The sequence below is a fragment of the Ailuropoda melanoleuca genome, chromosome 11 (assembly GCF_002007445.2).
Source record: "Ailuropoda melanoleuca isolate Jingjing chromosome 11, ASM200744v2, whole genome shotgun sequence".
In the NCBI taxonomy this organism is placed as follows: domain Eukaryota; kingdom Metazoa; phylum Chordata; class Mammalia; order Carnivora; family Ursidae; genus Ailuropoda; species Ailuropoda melanoleuca.
In genome coordinates, this window is record NC_048228.1 from 339,680 (window position 1) to 355,958 (window position 16,279).

A 16,279-nucleotide genomic window follows, 5' to 3' on the forward strand; every position below is an offset into this window, starting at 1 on the left:
CCCTGGAGACTCCCACTGAGCTGCTAGACGCCTTCCTCACAGGCTGGCACCTGTTTTTCTACCAACTGCATCCTGACGGCCCGATCCTTCAAGGCTTGAAAGTGTTCTGGAAAGTGCCGGGGGCAAGGCACCATCTCTGACTGGCTGCTGTGTGCACACTGCCAACTGGCCAGCCTCCAGCACAGTCCTACAGGCAGGCCGACCTACAGCAGACCACCTCTGAAGCTGGATGGGGGAGCCACACGGCAATGGGCCTCAAACAGGTCCGACCATGCCTGAACCATGGGTTCTGCTCCCAACCAACCCCAGGCACCTCGACAGGAAGCAGGAAGCAGGAGCCACTTCCCTGGCCCACTGCTTCATGTGTCTCAACCAAGCCGCACTCTGCAGAGGGACACAGCTCCCCGGGCTTGGGTCCAGTGTCGGGGAAGCAGCTCTCTGCTTTCCAGTGCCCCCTCCCCCTCTCCCCGGCAACCCATGGGTCCTCCCGGGGGCCCAGCTCCCCCCGTGAGCACAGGATCTGCCTGGAAAAGCACCAAAGGAACCCTGCTCTCCAGTCCTCCATACCCTATTGCCCCAGACACCCGCTGCCCCTGGAGGGGAGGCCCAGGCCAGCTGCCGCTTCTCTGTACCCACACCGGCACAACCCAGACACCCATCGTCCCCACAGCAGCCTGCCCCCCGTGATGCCCTCGGCACACCAAGGGCTGCTCCAGCCTCAGACCCAGACCACGCCGCAGCATTTGCAGCTTCAGATCTCAAACTCGGGCCTGGGGAAGCTTCTTGGGGGACAGATGCTGAGAACGCCCTTCGCAAGACCACTCCCCACACCTCCAGGACCCCTTCACCTGCGTCCGTGCAGCACTGAGTCTGGGCAGGGTCTTTCTCCCTGGATTAAGAGACACCAAACACAGCTTGCATTCAGCCGTTCAGCTGGGCCAACTACTGGGGACGCCCGACTGCCCTCCCCCAGGGACTCCACATAAGAGAGAGGGGCCGCTGACCCCTCCGAGGGAGAGCAACACGGACACCGGGTCAGACGTGTAGGCGCACAGGACAAGTTCATCTTTACATTATTTATTTATTTATTGTAAGCAATCTCTACACCCAACGTGGGGCTCAAACTCACGACCACGAATGCAAGGGTCACCTGCTCTTCCAACGGGGCCAGCCAGGCTCCCCAAGGCCATCTTTTACGTCAGGTGACTGCAGACAGCATGCCGCCTTGGACACTGGGTGAAGGCTCTGTTCGGCACGGATCTATTTCTACCGCTGACAAAGGGTTTTTAATAGTCGAGATTTCACACGGGGCGAAGAGATAACCCACGTTAAGTAAAATAGTTGCTACGATGCCTCCTCAAAACCTCAGGAAATATTAAGTGTTTGGATCAGACGCCGAACTCCAGACACACCCTCAAGCCGGCCGTGCGGAGGACGCCTGGCGGAGCAGGCCCCTGCCTACCCCTGCACGCAGGGGTCCAGGCCCAGCCGTGTGGCGCTGCCGCCGGGGCCCACGGCAAGCCACGGGACACTGCCACGCCGCAGACACAGTAGCACCAGGGCCCCCACGGGCCAAGCCACCGGCCTGCCTGTGGGCTAGCCTGGCGCTGGGCTGAGATGGACTTGCACTTCCGCCAACAGAGACTCAAACAGCACATTTAGGAACAAAGATATAATGAAAGATTTTTCTTCACAAGAGCAGGTTAAATACACTCAAGTGGTAAATCATAGAGGAATTTTAAATAAACGGATCAAAAACCAAAGGCTGTCAAAGATGCACAAGTCCGTGGCTTCACTTGAGGCCCCTGTGGCCCCTGGAGTGGGATCAGGGCACCTCAGCCCGGGACCCGCAGACACAGTGCTTTCAAATGACGCCAAGTGAAATCACCACACAGGCACTGGATGGAAGATGTCAGCAGCCAGGGAGCCATCTCCCCCCGCACCGGCCCTGCCCTTCCTGGGCAGCCGTCACGTCCCGTGATGCCCAGTCCCTGTGTGGTCTTCCAGGGCAGAGCCCATACCAGACACGGATCAGCTGCGAAAAGGAACATGGGAGCCTATCTTTAGGGTAAAGCAAAGACCTGGACCAAGTGTGAGGAGACCCCGAGGTGCACAGAAGCCGGCTGTCGGGTGCAGACCCCCAGCGGGCCGCTGGGGTCAGAGGAGATGTCCTGCAGGCACCAAGGGCCACCCCTGCAGCATCCGGGAACCTGGAGGTGGCAGTGGGGGCCCCAGCCTGGGTGTGGAGGCAAGGGGGTGGGGGGTAAGGTGAAAGCAGCCTCAGGGACCACACAGGACACCCTGGCTCTTCGAGTAAAGGGTGCCACCTTGTGGTCACACAGCAAGCAAATGCTGAATTTCAACTTCAGCAAAACAAAGAACCCACTTTCCTAGGAGGGACTGCTTCCTTCCAGGTGAACACAAACACATTTCAAATGCTGAGGCCAAACCCCACGTCTCCTGGACCCCATCTGTGGCTGTCCTTGGCCAGCCCCTGGGCCCCACGGCCAGGCCCCCTGCCCCTGCCAGCCAGGTGCAGCTGTGGGAACTTCTCCCACCTGGTGAGCCAGGGAGGGCTCCACTGGACCAAGAATGCACGCAAATTATTTGATAATCGAGTTTTGTATTTTTAAGTGACCAAATCTAATAAAATGAAAAACAGGTTTACTAAAACAGGTCCAAAAGACGATACAGGAGATAAACTATAAAACCAAAGCATGAGGCCCCTCCTCGACACCCAAGCTCCATGGTCCCCAACCAACCCCAGCGCGAGGACGGGGAGCTGAGAACCTTGCATCGCCTCTAAATCCAAGTTACACACTTTGGTTTCTGTTTTCCTTTTCAAGGTTTTTAAAAAGCTAACCCCGGAGTCAGGCAGGTGCACCCTGCGCTCGGCAGCACGTCCAGCCAGCCCACAGCAAGCTCGGGCCCAGTGTCCCTCGTTTTTGACCACTTCTGCCGGCCGTGGCACATGGCTCACTCCTGCGCTATGCTTCTCAGCACGTACTTGACCGTGTAGGCAAAAGCCGCAAACCCAACTATAACAAACAAGTTCGCCAGGGCGCCGCCCAGGAGTCCGTGGTGCCGGTTGGCCTGCTGGAGCCCCGCAAGGTGTGGCCCAGCCCCTGGTGCGTGCCCATTGAGGAGCTGAAGCCCATTCTGACCATGGTGTGTTTCCCCATCTGGAACCACATCTGGTAAGGGGAGAGCCTGGGGTCGGCTACTGAGTTCGTCTTGGGCTTTCTGCTTTTGTTTAATTTCCTAAGATAAAAACAAAAAGAAACAAGGGTTGGTCTAAACAATTGAGTTCCTTCAGGACTAGGGAGGGTTCTAAGACCCACCATGAAGACCTGTGGGGCCAGCAGTCGCCAGCCGCATGTATTCGATCCTGATACCCACCCTCGGAGCTGGGGGCTGTGGCTAACCCTGTTTTACAGATGGGAGGGGGTAGGCACTTGTCAAAACCACCCAGCCTGCACCCCTCAGGGCCTAGACCGAGCAGGTCCAAACAACACAGGTTCACCGCAGCCTCGACCTTAGTGCAGCTCACCCTGCCCCTCCTGGCCAAGGGCCCTCCCTGAAGCTCAGCAGCCCACCTGAGGAGCTCCATGCCCTGTCATCCAGTTCCCGTTCCCTGGCCTCCCCAGCTCCAACCGCACCGCCCAAGCCCCCTGGTCCCTGGACACGTTCAGGAGAAGGTGTGTGCGGGACGGGGACCCTCCGTGTTGTGCACCTGTGGCACAGGGACCACGGCAGCACCATCTTCTCTTTCAAAGAATCAAATCTGAAAGTGCTCCTGACAAGGGGGGAGCAAAACTGACCTCCAGCCTCTGTCCCTTACCTCCACGACTTCAGGGAATAATTCACAGAAGACTTTGTCTTTCAAATTAAATGCTAAACTTTGTGCAGCCAGTTGTCTTTTCTAGGAAGAAAGAAAAGGGAAATATCAGTCCGAAGATTAATTTCAATTCGTTCAAATTCTAAAGACTACTTTATCCTCAAAGGCTGTTGTCTTCATGTTGCTGAAAGCACCCTGTGACCTCACTCTTCACAACAAGGCTTATTTAACTTTCCATTATCAATTAATAACATTAAACTTGATTCCTACTTAAACAACAGGAAAATAAAACCAGTTAACAAGGACTAGGCACCCTGCTACCCATGGAGGAGCTGGGGTGCTGCCCACTCCACCCAAGACCTCTCGGGAGCTTGGCCTGTTCTTCCCGCTGCTGAGGAGAACAAGGAACCCCACAGCAGGGAGTCTCCACATGGTGCCTGGGGAGCAAGGACATGAGTGGGAGCCCCCAACACGCGACCATGCTCTCCACCCCTCACCGTGAAGTCCGACGTCTCTATGCTGCCCAGGGTGGGGCCCTTCTCCACCATGAAGCTAAGGAGCCCCGTCAGGATGGTGGAGACGGACCAGGCCGGGTTCCAAGTGTCTGGGTGGAAATCCGTGATGGAAAGACACAGCCTGCAAAACAGGGACCCACTCAACAGAGCTCACCCCGATCCTGACCACACTCAACACTAGAGAAGCAGAAATGCCTTACCTTGTATTGCACTTAAATCTTCCATTGGGCGTTATCATATAAATACTAGGAGGTTTAAAAGGAAATTCTCTGGGAAAAACTAGTTTTCCATGATAATAGCCACCTATATCAAAACAGAGAGAGAGCCTGGTCACGGTCCACGATGCAACTCCTGTTGGGGTCGCATCCAGCCCCATTCCAGCCCTCAGGCTGGCGTCACGCCCTTCGGCCTCCCACCCCATCCCACCCCACCCCACCAACTCCCCGTCATCTCTCTGCACGCCAGCTGACCACCCCTGGAACACAAGAGCCTTGCTGGAGGTCTCACGGCGGGGGGGGGGGCTCATGACCAAAAATTAGGAGCAGCCCTTGTCCCCCGTGACCACCACACAACCCTGCTCAGTCTTCCTGTGCACCGGGCTCCTCAATGGCCCCCTCCTGCCCTCCTCCCCAGCATGCCAGCTGAGGTCACCCTTACTCAGATCCCCTCCCTCCCGCACTACTCATTTCTCCTTCCACACCAAACTACACCCAGCAGCAAGCAAAACTGCCATCATTTCTTCCACCGTAAAAACACACACAAAAAAAAACTCTGGCTGCCACCCTCCTCCAACTCCTGCCAGTTGCTCACTCTCTTTTCTTTCTGTAAAATCCCCAGAGAGCTACATGCAAGTCCACCCTGACGGGGCTCCTGCCCCCACCATGGTCCCCCAAACCTGACATCGAGGTCACCAGACCTCCCCTCACACACCACCAGGCCTGACCCTAAGTTCTAGAGCCCACCCTGGCCTGGCTCCCCATTCCCATCCCACCTCCGCAGCGCTGGCCACTGGCTCCTCCAGTGGTCTCCCTGATCACTCACGCTTCTGGGGTCTCACAGTCTCATGCGACGTGAGGGTACGATAATTACTCTCCAACCAGCACCTCCACCTGGGCCTCTGGGCCTCCTCCCCGGACTCCAGACCACGGACTGACCATCCAGGCAACACTGCCCAGAGGGGTCCAAGAGAGAATTGCAGCTATCTCCCCCAAACAGCAGCTCCATCCTCTTAGCCATTCAGACTAAAATCTGGGAGGCCCCAGTGCCACCCCCGCCCCGTCCCCGCCGCCATTTCACGCCTATTCCATCAACAAATCCTGTTGGTCACACCTTCAAACTGACCCAGACCAACACTTTGGGTGACATGGCTAGCCTAGCATCAGGCCTAGTCTCATGGCCTTCACTCCTGACTGCTCAGCTCCCAGTCCCACTGGCCCATGCCTACCTGAGGCCTCACACCCTCGTCTCAGGGCCGCACCTGGGAGCCTTTGGGAAACGCAGAGCCTTGAGCACACCACAGGCAGATGGAGTGTAACATGCAGGGACAGGATACCTGGTGATGTCTGTGTGCGTGCACATGAATGCCGGCACAGTGAGGCTTCACGAGCTGCCCTGACTTCCACCTGGGCTCCCTGCTGTCCCCAGCACCCTGGGTGTGGTCCCACCTGGAGGACTGGGGTACACTAGTCCCAAAGAGCCACACATCTCTCTGTGCTCCAGTGCCACTGTTGAGTAGTGGCTCCCCACTACCTCATTTGGGGCCCCCACCAGAGCCCTGGCCACCTCGCGCGAGTGCTGTCTTCTACTCCAAGCTCTGCCAGTGCTGGAGGGACGACATGGGCAAGTGCCCCTCGTAAGGCCAACCGAAGAGGCAGCCAAGTCCACCAGTGAGAAACTAACACTAGAGATGACACACACAGCACACTCACTCAAAATCACTATGGAAAACCAAAGTGGAAAACAGGCAAGTGATACAAACAGGTTCTTCCTAAGAGGACGCAGGAAGAGCCAATGCACATCTGACACGGTTTGGCTCAGGGCTACACAGGAAATGGCTGCCCTGTGTAGCTTAGCGGAGGGTAGTGGGAAGACAGACACTGCCTCGCGGCACGAATCTACACCGGCCAGGAACACGGAATTCTCAATACCCGCTGACCCGGCAGCTCTACGTCCTGTGACCTACTGGAGAAATGCTAGGTGAAAACCTTCTGCCAAGGGAAAGGCTCCGTGCAGGAGCCAGGCCCAGGGAGCAAACTGGAGAAGCAAACGCAAGTTTCAAGACACACAGCAGGCAGCGCACGGGGAACCAGGGACGCTGCAATTCTCCCCGTCTGGGCGTGCACCTTACGGTGCAGACGATGAACTCTGGGAGGATCTGTGCTGGAGGGGGGCCCAGGAGGGCTCATCCTGAGAGGTGAAGAGGCACAGCAGGGGACATGGGAGGACAGAGCCTCACCCAGAGGTCAAGCCCACAGGGAGTGTTAGGGAAGCAGTGCCAGGCCAGCAGCTCCCACACCCTTCATTCCAAGCGTCCACAGGGGACAGAGTGAGGAGCACAGCCTTGGCCAAGCCCTGCGGACAGAAACTACAGAGAGCACTGGGGCCCTGAAGGAGGCCAGGGAGCGCGTGCAGCATGATGCCGCACTTCCACGTTGCCCTTCCTCCACTGGACTGCTTTTACAACTAAGTGAGGAAAAAAGAAAAAAAACTCCACTGGCCAGCTGTGCCAGACTGTTCCTGGGTTTTCTGCGCTGTTCCGCTGACCCGCATTTCTGCACTTCCCCCCACAGCCTGCTCACTGAAGCCACCCAAGTCTGAAAATCAAGCAGACTGACTCCTCCCGCTCTATTCTTGTTTTAGCTACTCTTGATCCTCTGCCTTTCCGTGTACATTTTAGAACAAAAATCTCAGAATAAATTTGTGTATGCCTACAACAAACTTTTATTATGACGACGGGACTGCAAAACACGTACAGGTCAATTCTACAAATTTTTATTATGACAATGGGACTGCTTAACATGTACAGGTCAATTCTACAAACTTTTATTATGACGATGGGACTGCAGAACACGTACAGGTCGATTCAGGAACACTCTCTAGCCACACGTGCACTAGCAGGAGGCCACTTCTGAACTGTTAGGGCTGCTGCGCCAGGAGCAGCAGCGCCGTGGAGCCCAGAGGCCAGCCAGTGCTGAGCCAAGCAAACACGGACAGGGAGAAGAGCCATGAGAGACTGAGAAGGAAGGGTCAGGACATCCAGAGGTCAGAGGAGGAGCAAGTGAGGAGGAAGCCAAAGTCAACACCATCAAAAGTTCACGGAACCCCAGACACTGAGGCTGAGATCTGTCCCTTGGAGACTGGCAATTCAGAGGTGTCCCTTATCGACCCAGATGAGAGCGGTCAGCAGAAGGGAGGGCTGCAGGCTGCAGAGTGTAGCCCTGAGCTGAGGAGAGCATGGGCAGCAGGGGAGGGGATGGGAGTAGGTGCTGAGGTGGGCAGTGAAGGGAGAGGAGGCATAGGAAGGGAGGAAGGAGGAAGAAAGAAAGGGGAGGAAGAGCAGTAGGAAAAGCTGTCCCTGAAGGGAATCTTGCTGGCAGCCTGAGAGTCAAAACCTGCAGGTAATACACAGGGGAGTACCAGACACAAGGAAGCATTCCTGACAGGGCTGGGTCCGGAAAGAGGGTGCCTCTTTCTGCAGAGTCAGGACACCCCATGCTAGGCAAGGCCTGGGGGTATGGGGGTGTCCTGCAGTCCCAGGCTGCATGCGTTCACTCGGGGCCTGCCTTCTCCTCTCCCCACTGCCTCCACCCCTGTCCAGGCTCATTTCCAGCAGGAACAGGCCTAGATACAAAATTAATAAATGTTCACTATTTAATCGGAAAATACTAAAACTACAAAAAAATATGGGGGGATGGGTTAGCCCGGTGATGGGTACTAAGGAGGGGACATATTGCATGATGCACTGGGTGTTATAAGCAAACAATGAATCCTGGAACACTACAACAAAAACTAATGATGTACCGTATGGTGACTAACATTAAAAAAAAAAAGAAAGAAAAAACTACAAAAAAAAACCCTTAAAAACCAGGCACAATGCCCCTTGTGAGAGAGAGAACACGCTCACTCCTTCTCAGAAACACGTATTTAACAAGCCTTCTAACGTGATCTGTCCAGACAGCTCTGAAGCCCGTCTTTTGCTGCATTTCTAGGAAACCCACCGCAAGCCCAACAAGCTCCCACACCGCTGTTGGGCATTTGAGCAGTCCCCACCCACCCTACAGAGCGCCTCTGCACCTGTCTCCCTAGGACACATCTTCCCATAACAGGGACTCCTGCATCAAAGGAGAGTCCTCATATGGCGAGTGACGTATGCTGAACATTCCCCTCCAGCAGCCAGACGCTTTTCTAGTGAAATCTTATACAAAAGTCCCATGTGGAGGTATACGTCACATGAAGTGAGGCCCCAGTGGCTAGAGAGTGGCAGGCACTGCCCACCTGGCCACAGCTCTGCCCTGGGCTTGCCCTGCCATGGCTCATCGCTCACCCCGCCCTAAACCCTGAAGCTGATGCCAGGCTCCTGCGGCCCCCACGACGCGCCGACTAATCCCAGTCTACTTTGTAAATGACACCAGAGGACCCTGGTGGCATCGCCGGATCAGCCTCCGCAGCAGTTAGGAGAACAGAGATGCCCAGCTGACCCAGAGCGGATCCTCCCTAAACCTCAATGCCCCATCCACAAAGGGGCCCATCCCTTAGCTCAGTGGGCTCAGCAGAGGGAGTGCTCCATAAATACACCTTTCCTTCCTCCAACAATATCCATGCTGGTCTGAACAAACCCCAGGAGAAACTGGCCACACTGTCCTGCTCACCAGTTCTGTCTTTCAGCTCTGATCCCACTGGTATCAGAGGCTGGCTAAACCCTGCAACTTACAGATAGACCCCAAAGACTGAACACAACGGCAAAACCAAACACTTCTCGGACCTGGAGAAACTCTGGGATGGACTCCAAGGAAGTCCAATCTCACTAACGCGCCTCCAAAATAGGGCGTGATTCACAAACATAAAGTGTTTGAGAGGTGAGGTCTATTCAGAAGGTAAAACGACCTCTTGTTCCTCTCACTCAGATCAAAGACTTACCTTCATAAGGGGTCATCTCTGGGCCTCGGACCACATAGTGCCTGAGGGAGAGAAGAAAATCAGCTGGCTCTGGGGATGGCAAATTCTCCAAATTCAGAGTCACTCCGAGGCTGGGGTTTGTAGGGTCCAGCCAAAACTAGATACTCACGAATATTCAATAGGTGAACTTGTACTGTAGAGGGTTTAGTCACTTTGTAACAGAATCTTACAAACTGAATCTTGTGAGTTTTCCACGAAGTATTTTTGTGTTCACAATATGCAAGAAAGGAATCCTCTCTAACCATTGTAGCCAAATGACAAAGTTTTCAATGTTAATTTCACACACATTCTTAAGATGTACTTGGAAACTTGCATTTTTCAGTGTCAGTGTGCCCAAATATTATGAAGCAGGCCAGACAGGGAACAGCCGGTGACACGAGGTGGCTCTGTGTCCCCCAGTGTTGGATGTTCTGGGAGAAGGAGACACGACCTCAGAGCAGCTGTCCTGCAGCAGGAGGAATAGGCAAGCCCAGGTTGTACCCACAGGCCTCAGACCACAGGCAGCAGCACCCACACACTCCCCTCTCCCACACAAACAAAAAGCTTCAGCTCTATGTCCAGAGGTGTTTGGACTTAAGGATTTTCACACAAAACAGAAAAGCACAAAGGAGAAAGTAGAACCAACCAGAATGCAAGACCAGACACGACTATTAACCCCTCACAACCCTCCCTTCCCACAAGCACCATCTTCACGCTGTGGACCATGTGACATCCGCTATCTGCTAGCTGGTATGTTTTACTCCAAAAACGCTGTCATCCTATGCTGGCAGACCAGGAACAACCCTCAGAGCTAAGCACGTGACACACCCAGGAACATGGCCTTAATTTGTCACTGCTCCCAATTCCGGTGCCCAATTTGAGAACACTGGGTAGGGGTGGTGAGCAAGTGTGGAGAGCCCAGCAGCCTGAGTGGCACAGCAAGGGATGGGTACCACAGCACTCAGAGGACACCCACAGCCAAGCAGGAGAGCTAATCCAGCAGGCCTGACACGGCTGTCCTCAACCAGCTCCGGGAACTGGATTCCAGAGTGGGGAGAGGGTCTTACCACCCCAACTACGTTATTCATGCTCAAAATACGATTCATGCCAAGAGAAAGCCTGCCTTCCAGCTGGGCGTCTGGAGCACTGGGGGTGCCAGGCAGAGGTGCCCAAAAGACCTGCTCCCGCTGCAAATCCTGCGCCCTGGGTCTCTAACAGGCTTCCCTGCTGGACGTGGCCTCACACGTGTCGTCACAGCGAGTCCTGTGACAGCCCACAGGGATGGGAAGCTTGTGCCTGGTCTTCTATGGACTCTGCCTCCACTGCCTTCTCTATTTGCTGATTTTGCTCTTTTTTCTCTGTAATAAACGTCAGCGGCAGATCCCCCTCATGAATGACTGACCCTGGGGACCTGAACTCACAGGCAGAGAGAGGCTCCCCACACAAAGAGGACACCCCTGCAACTGCCACGGAGCCTGTCCCTCCATCTGCCAATTCTGTGGGCGGCCACACTTGGTTTTTGTTGCCTGGGGGCAAGGAGAGCTCTGCTGTAACCCTGAAGCCTCACTCACACGAAGCCCACCTCACCCTCAGCACCCTCCCCTCACCGATCAGAGCAGGCCCTTCTCTCTAAGCTGAGGAAGGTGGATCCAGAACCCTTGAACACCTGCCCAATCTGAAAAGTATTTCTTTTTAACTCAGTTAAATCCATTTTCTCCAGATTTAAAAAACTTTAAAAACACTTTTTTTTAAAAGTAGGCTTCACGCCCAGCATCGAGCCCAACGCGGAGCTTGAACTCTCGACCCTGAGATCCAGACCTGAGCTGAGATTAAGAGTCAGACACTTAACTGACTGAGTCATCCAGGTGTCCCCTAGAAAACATTTTTTAAGATCAAAACACAAAATACCTTTCAAACGGGGGTGTCTGGGTGGCTCAGTCAGTTGACCATGTGACTCTTGGTTTCAGCTCAGGTCATGAACTCGGGGTTGTGGGATCCAGTGCCGCCACTGGGCTCCACGCTCACTGCAGAGTCTGTCTGACATTCTTTCCCTCTCCCTCTCTCCCCACTTGCATGTGTGTGTGCGTGCAAGCTCTCTCTCAAACAAATAAATAAAATCTTTTAAAAGAGAAATACCTTCCGAACAGAAAATGCTTACTACCTGACCCCTATGTGTTACTTGCCACAAAATCAGCCATGAAGCTGGTAAGGGCAGCATCTCTGTAGAAGCATGTAGCCTTCGAAGGCCACACCTGAACACGGCCAGAGAGTCACTATGAAACAAGCGTCCATGAGGTACGGAGCCTCTCCTCAGCCCAAGGGCTTCCCAGGCCAGTGCCAGCTGCTTAAGTATCAGGACCCCCGAGCCTCTGTCGCAAACTCTCCAAGGCAGGACAGGCTACTTCGCAAGACCAAGAAGCAAAGAGCAGAGAAGGAGAGTCTAGAAGTGCAGCTTCTCCACCAACAACTGTGAGACCTACACACCCCAAAGCCTCCCCTATGGATCCCACAAACCCAGCACCACCCCAAAAGGTGCTGTACGGCACTCTTTTTCTCCAGCCTCAACATGCAGGGATTAAGGGAGACCCCATCATGGCCCCGGCTGCCACTCATTAAGAAGACAACCAGGGCACATCCGTAGGCCTCCGTCTACTTACATCTAAAAAGGTGTAGACGCACCTTTTCCAATGCCGCGATGGGAGCACAAGGCCACCCCGCCAAGCCCGCGGAGAACCCAGGGGATGGTCAGTGTGAGGTGAACGGCCATGCAGAGCCTTACCATTCAAGAATATTGGAAGGGAGGGGCTCAGCACAGATATAAGGCACCGGGTCCTTCTTGATTCGAAGATAGTCCTGCTTCAGCCGCTGGGTCGCTGTCGTCGGAGCTCTTTTACTGCTGTTGCTGCTCATCTGAGCGAGACAAACACTTCTGCTGACAAAGGAGGAAAAGGCACGCCACTGCCTTCCTCACCCACAGACGCTTCTGCAGGCCCGTACGTTCGCGTCCGTCTCTGCAGCCCACCATCGTGTGCAGTTAACTCCAGCCCCCCGGAACCCAGGCCTGTGGGTTGTCCTGACTTGCCCACCCACTCAGACGCCTGCAGGACTTGCAGATTCTCCTTTTCCGCCTGCCCTGCCACAACCTTCATTTATGTAATATCAGATGCAAAGATTAAGGGAAAAAACCCCAAAGCCTCACTCCTGTCCTCAAAGAATGGGAAGAAAAACATACAATTTAAAGGGTCCTAAGTAGAGGTGTGCTGAAGCCAGCCTGGACCAGTGCTCCTGAGCGACTGGGCATCTCTCTCCAACTCTGCTAATGAAGTGTTTATACCACGGAAAACAGGATGCACCCAAACCAGCCCCCACCGAAAGCCTGTTGTTAAATATCTTCCAACACATCTACTACCGGTCAAAAGTGGAGGGAACAAGGGAGCAGAGAAAGGGCCTCTCTCTGAGACTGGAGAGAGATGGGGACCCGTGAAAGTCTGACACACGTGCTGGGAAGAGGGAAAAGGAGTGCCCTCCAGACAGAAGGAGCTACAGGGACATGGGCAGCATCAGGGGTCCAGGGAAGAGTACTGGGCCACTGTGTAAGGAGCCACAGCACAGTAAATGGAGACTGGCCAGGGAGGCAAGGCCAGGCGGCCAAGCAGCACAGCAGAAAGTTTTTAGGTCCAAGCCCTAAGGGAGATCAGATTTTCTGTTAGAAAGATCACTGACATGGGGGGCCTGGGTGGCTCAGTCGGTTAACCATCTGTCTTCGGTTCAGGCCATGATCCCAGGGTCCTGGAATCGAGTCCCACATCGGGCTCCCTACTCAGCGGGGAGTCAGCTTCTTCCTCCCTCTCTGCAGCCCCCCACCACCGCTTGTGTGTGTAGGCACTCTCTTCTCAAATAAATAACATCTTAGAGAAAGAAAAGAAAAGAAAGAAAAGAAAAGAAAAGAAAAGAAAAAAGAAAAAGAAAGAAGGAAAGAAAGATCACTTGAACAGTTCAGCGAAGGTCGAATGGGACAGATGAGATGGCGTGGGAGGGATAGGACAGCACTGAAGGCTAAGGACCAGGAGCAAGGTCACAGCCATCATTCAAGAGAAGAAACATGGCCTGGCTTAGGGAGCCCTGGAACACTCCAGCTACGCTCAGAGGCAGAGGGGAGGGATGGTGAGAGAAGACACAGAGCTCCCCACCCTCACAGACATCAGAACAGCTCCAACTCAAACTGCTATATACACTGAAGTTTCCCATAAGATGGCAAGGCAAAAAAGTTCTGCTGCTAAAAATAAAGTGTGAAAGCCGCGGGTCTAAAATACGATTGAGAAGAGGACACGTAGGGGTACACAGGAATGGAAATGAAAAAGGAGCTTCCAGGCGACATCGGTGGCAAATTGGAGCCACCCCTGCCCTGCTCTCCTCCGTGCCACTATCGCCGCCACTCAGTGAGCCCAGCCCCTCCTGCCACAGCACTGGAATCAGTGGCCAGGATCACTGCCCTGACCTCTGGCCTGTACCAATCTGAAGTCACTCCCCCCCCACCCCTGCCACGGCACCTGCCCCTCCTCATCTTCAGCTCAGGGCCTCTGTGTGCTCATTTCCCTAGCGACAGCTCCATCAGGTCCGAGGTCTGCGGACTCCTGCCCCTCTGCAGGTTGCATTCCCCTCAGACCACTAAACCCCTAGACGACAGCCAGGGCTCAGCGTGCTCACTCTACACCCCAAGGCCTGCAGAGCAGTCCTCCGCACACCACTGCCCACCGCACTTCTCTGGGGCCCCTAAACTTCAAGGTCTCTTTTCCCCTCCTCCTCCCATCCCCACTCCACTCACCCTAATACAGGGTCTCACTACTGTTCCCATTAGCCACCACAACAGCCTCCCAACCGGCCTCCCAGCTTCTAGTCTCACCCCGTTTCAGTCCACCCTGGACCAGTGATGCTGGGGAACCCACAGCAGGAGGAGGCTACAGAACAGCCTGGGAAGGGATGCTTTCGCGCACAGCACTGCCCCCAAGCTCCTGGCCTAGCCAAGTGGACCAGGAAGCTCACCTGGGATCAACACCTAGTAAAAACAGCAACAACCCAAAGGCAGAACCATCACACTGGACTTGTTCGGTTTCTTTTAAATGTTCACATAAAGTTAGCACTCTGCCACATGTAAAACAATCCACTGGATAATTCAAATACCACTGTGTTTGCACTTAATTATGTGGCCAGGCTAGATGCTTAATGAAGGTTAATGGACAGCCACACAAAATAAATGGATCCTGCCTGATCAGTCATAAACGTCTCTCTCATTCTTGCTTCCAAAGGCATAATCTTTAATGCCACATTTATGACTCAACTATGCAGGTCACGAAAAGGAAGGGCTCCCAAATGACCCCTCCAGTGCCAATGTCAGTGCTCTCATGGTCCCTCTAGTCTACAGCACCTATACACTATAAAGCATGTCTCCAGTTCCCTGCAAATTCCCCAGGCAGGGAACATAAAAGTGTGTTATGCTGAAAAAAACAGTGTGCAGACATTTAAAAAAAATGACATGAATAAAAAATTTTCACATACAGAAGCTAAAGGAAAGCAGCCTGAACCAGTATCACGGGCATAAGTCCCTTCAGCCTCATATGGACACAGGCTTGCCACCTGCCCAGTATCCATTCCCCCCGTTCTTTTTTTTTCTTTTAAAAGATCTTATTTTTTTGACAGAGAGAGAGACAGCCAGCTAGAGAGGGGACACAAGCAGGGGGAGTGGGAGAGGAAGAAGCAGGCTCATAGCAGGGGAGCCTGATGTGGGGCTTGATCCCAGGACTCGGGGATCACGCCCTGAGCCGAAGGCAGATGCTTAACGACTGAGCCACCCAGGTGCCCCTTCCCGTTCTTTTTTTCTCCCACATCTCTTCCACTCACTGTAAGCATAACTCAGGTGATAGTGTGGCAAGAGACCTTGGCCTGACTGACCCGCTGGGCACGTGACACGCCCAAGCCCAAGACTTTCACGGAAGTTTCTCCTTTCTCCACCAGGATTGCTTCACAGGCTGGAGAGAAGCCCAGGGCTGATGAAGGCAGCCCCATTACCACTCATGCACCTGCCTGGGCTGGGAGCTGCCCCAGAGATCAACCCTTCAAAACAGTACAGATGAAGAACTGAAAGTTCTAGGCACCCAGATCCAACCATGCCTGATCGACAGACACAGCAGTTACAACTGCGCCTCTTTCTACCAAAGCTAGATTACACCAAGTTTCCCTCACCTGGAACAGACAGAGCACCCACCCTCCAACTGCTGGTGTGTGCTCTATGCACTTACTAGCGCTACTCCCACTAGGCTGTGGCCTTACCTCTCTTCAGCTGTTCCGTGCCTGGGCACGGAAAGAGGTCGGGAACTGGATTTGAATTAAACACAGACCAGCTAGGTAGAATCGACTGAAAAGGGGGCTAGAAGTCTACATCTGGCTAGACGCTGAGAGGCTGCAGGTAACTGGCAGACGTGCAAAGTAGGCAGGCACACATGAGGAACTGGCCCGGGGCCCAAGTGGAGCCACCCCACTGCGGCTTCCCACTCTTACCGCCTGAATTTTCTCTCGGTTATTACCTCAACAGGCATAAACCCAAGCACACTCATTCCTGCGGGGATCATGAACAGCTGAGGGTACTGTCTCGGGGTGAAGCGGCGGCAGGCTCAATGGCAGCCACCCCAACCCCGAATCCCGGAGACATTTACAAACCAAGATCTATGCCGCTAGTCCTGGAGGTGCCCGCAAGCGCGCCAGTAACAGGAGGCCT

General features: G+C 54.2%; 1 protein-coding gene across 3 annotated transcripts in view; it reads right to left on the reverse strand.

The window, feature by feature from the left end:
- Nucleotides 1-1,657: 1,657 nt before the first annotated feature.
- UBE2J2 (ubiquitin conjugating enzyme E2 J2) overlaps nt 1,658-16,279 on the reverse strand; it is a 14,991-nt gene continuing 369 nt past the window's right edge. Inside the window, exons 1-7 of one of the 3 annotated variants that reach the window (XM_034671079.1) lie at nt 16,222-16,231; nt 12,287-12,439; nt 9,490-9,530; nt 4,554-4,656; nt 4,336-4,474; nt 3,842-3,922; nt 1,658-3,261 (exon numbers count right to left, since the gene is read on the reverse strand). In XM_034671079.1, the coding sequence (XP_034526970.1) occupies nt 2,977-3,261; nt 3,842-3,922; nt 4,336-4,474; nt 4,554-4,656; nt 9,490-9,530; nt 12,287-12,417 (780 nt within the window). In that variant the 5' untranslated portion in view covers nt 12,418-12,439; nt 16,222-16,231 and the 3' untranslated portion in view covers nt 1,658-2,976. Of the gene's footprint in view, nt 3,262-3,841; nt 3,923-4,335; nt 4,475-4,553; nt 4,657-9,489; nt 9,531-12,286; nt 12,440-16,221; nt 16,232-16,279 lie in introns of those variants that run through there. The other 2 variants (XM_034671077.1, XM_034671076.1) reach the window with 2 other exon arrangements.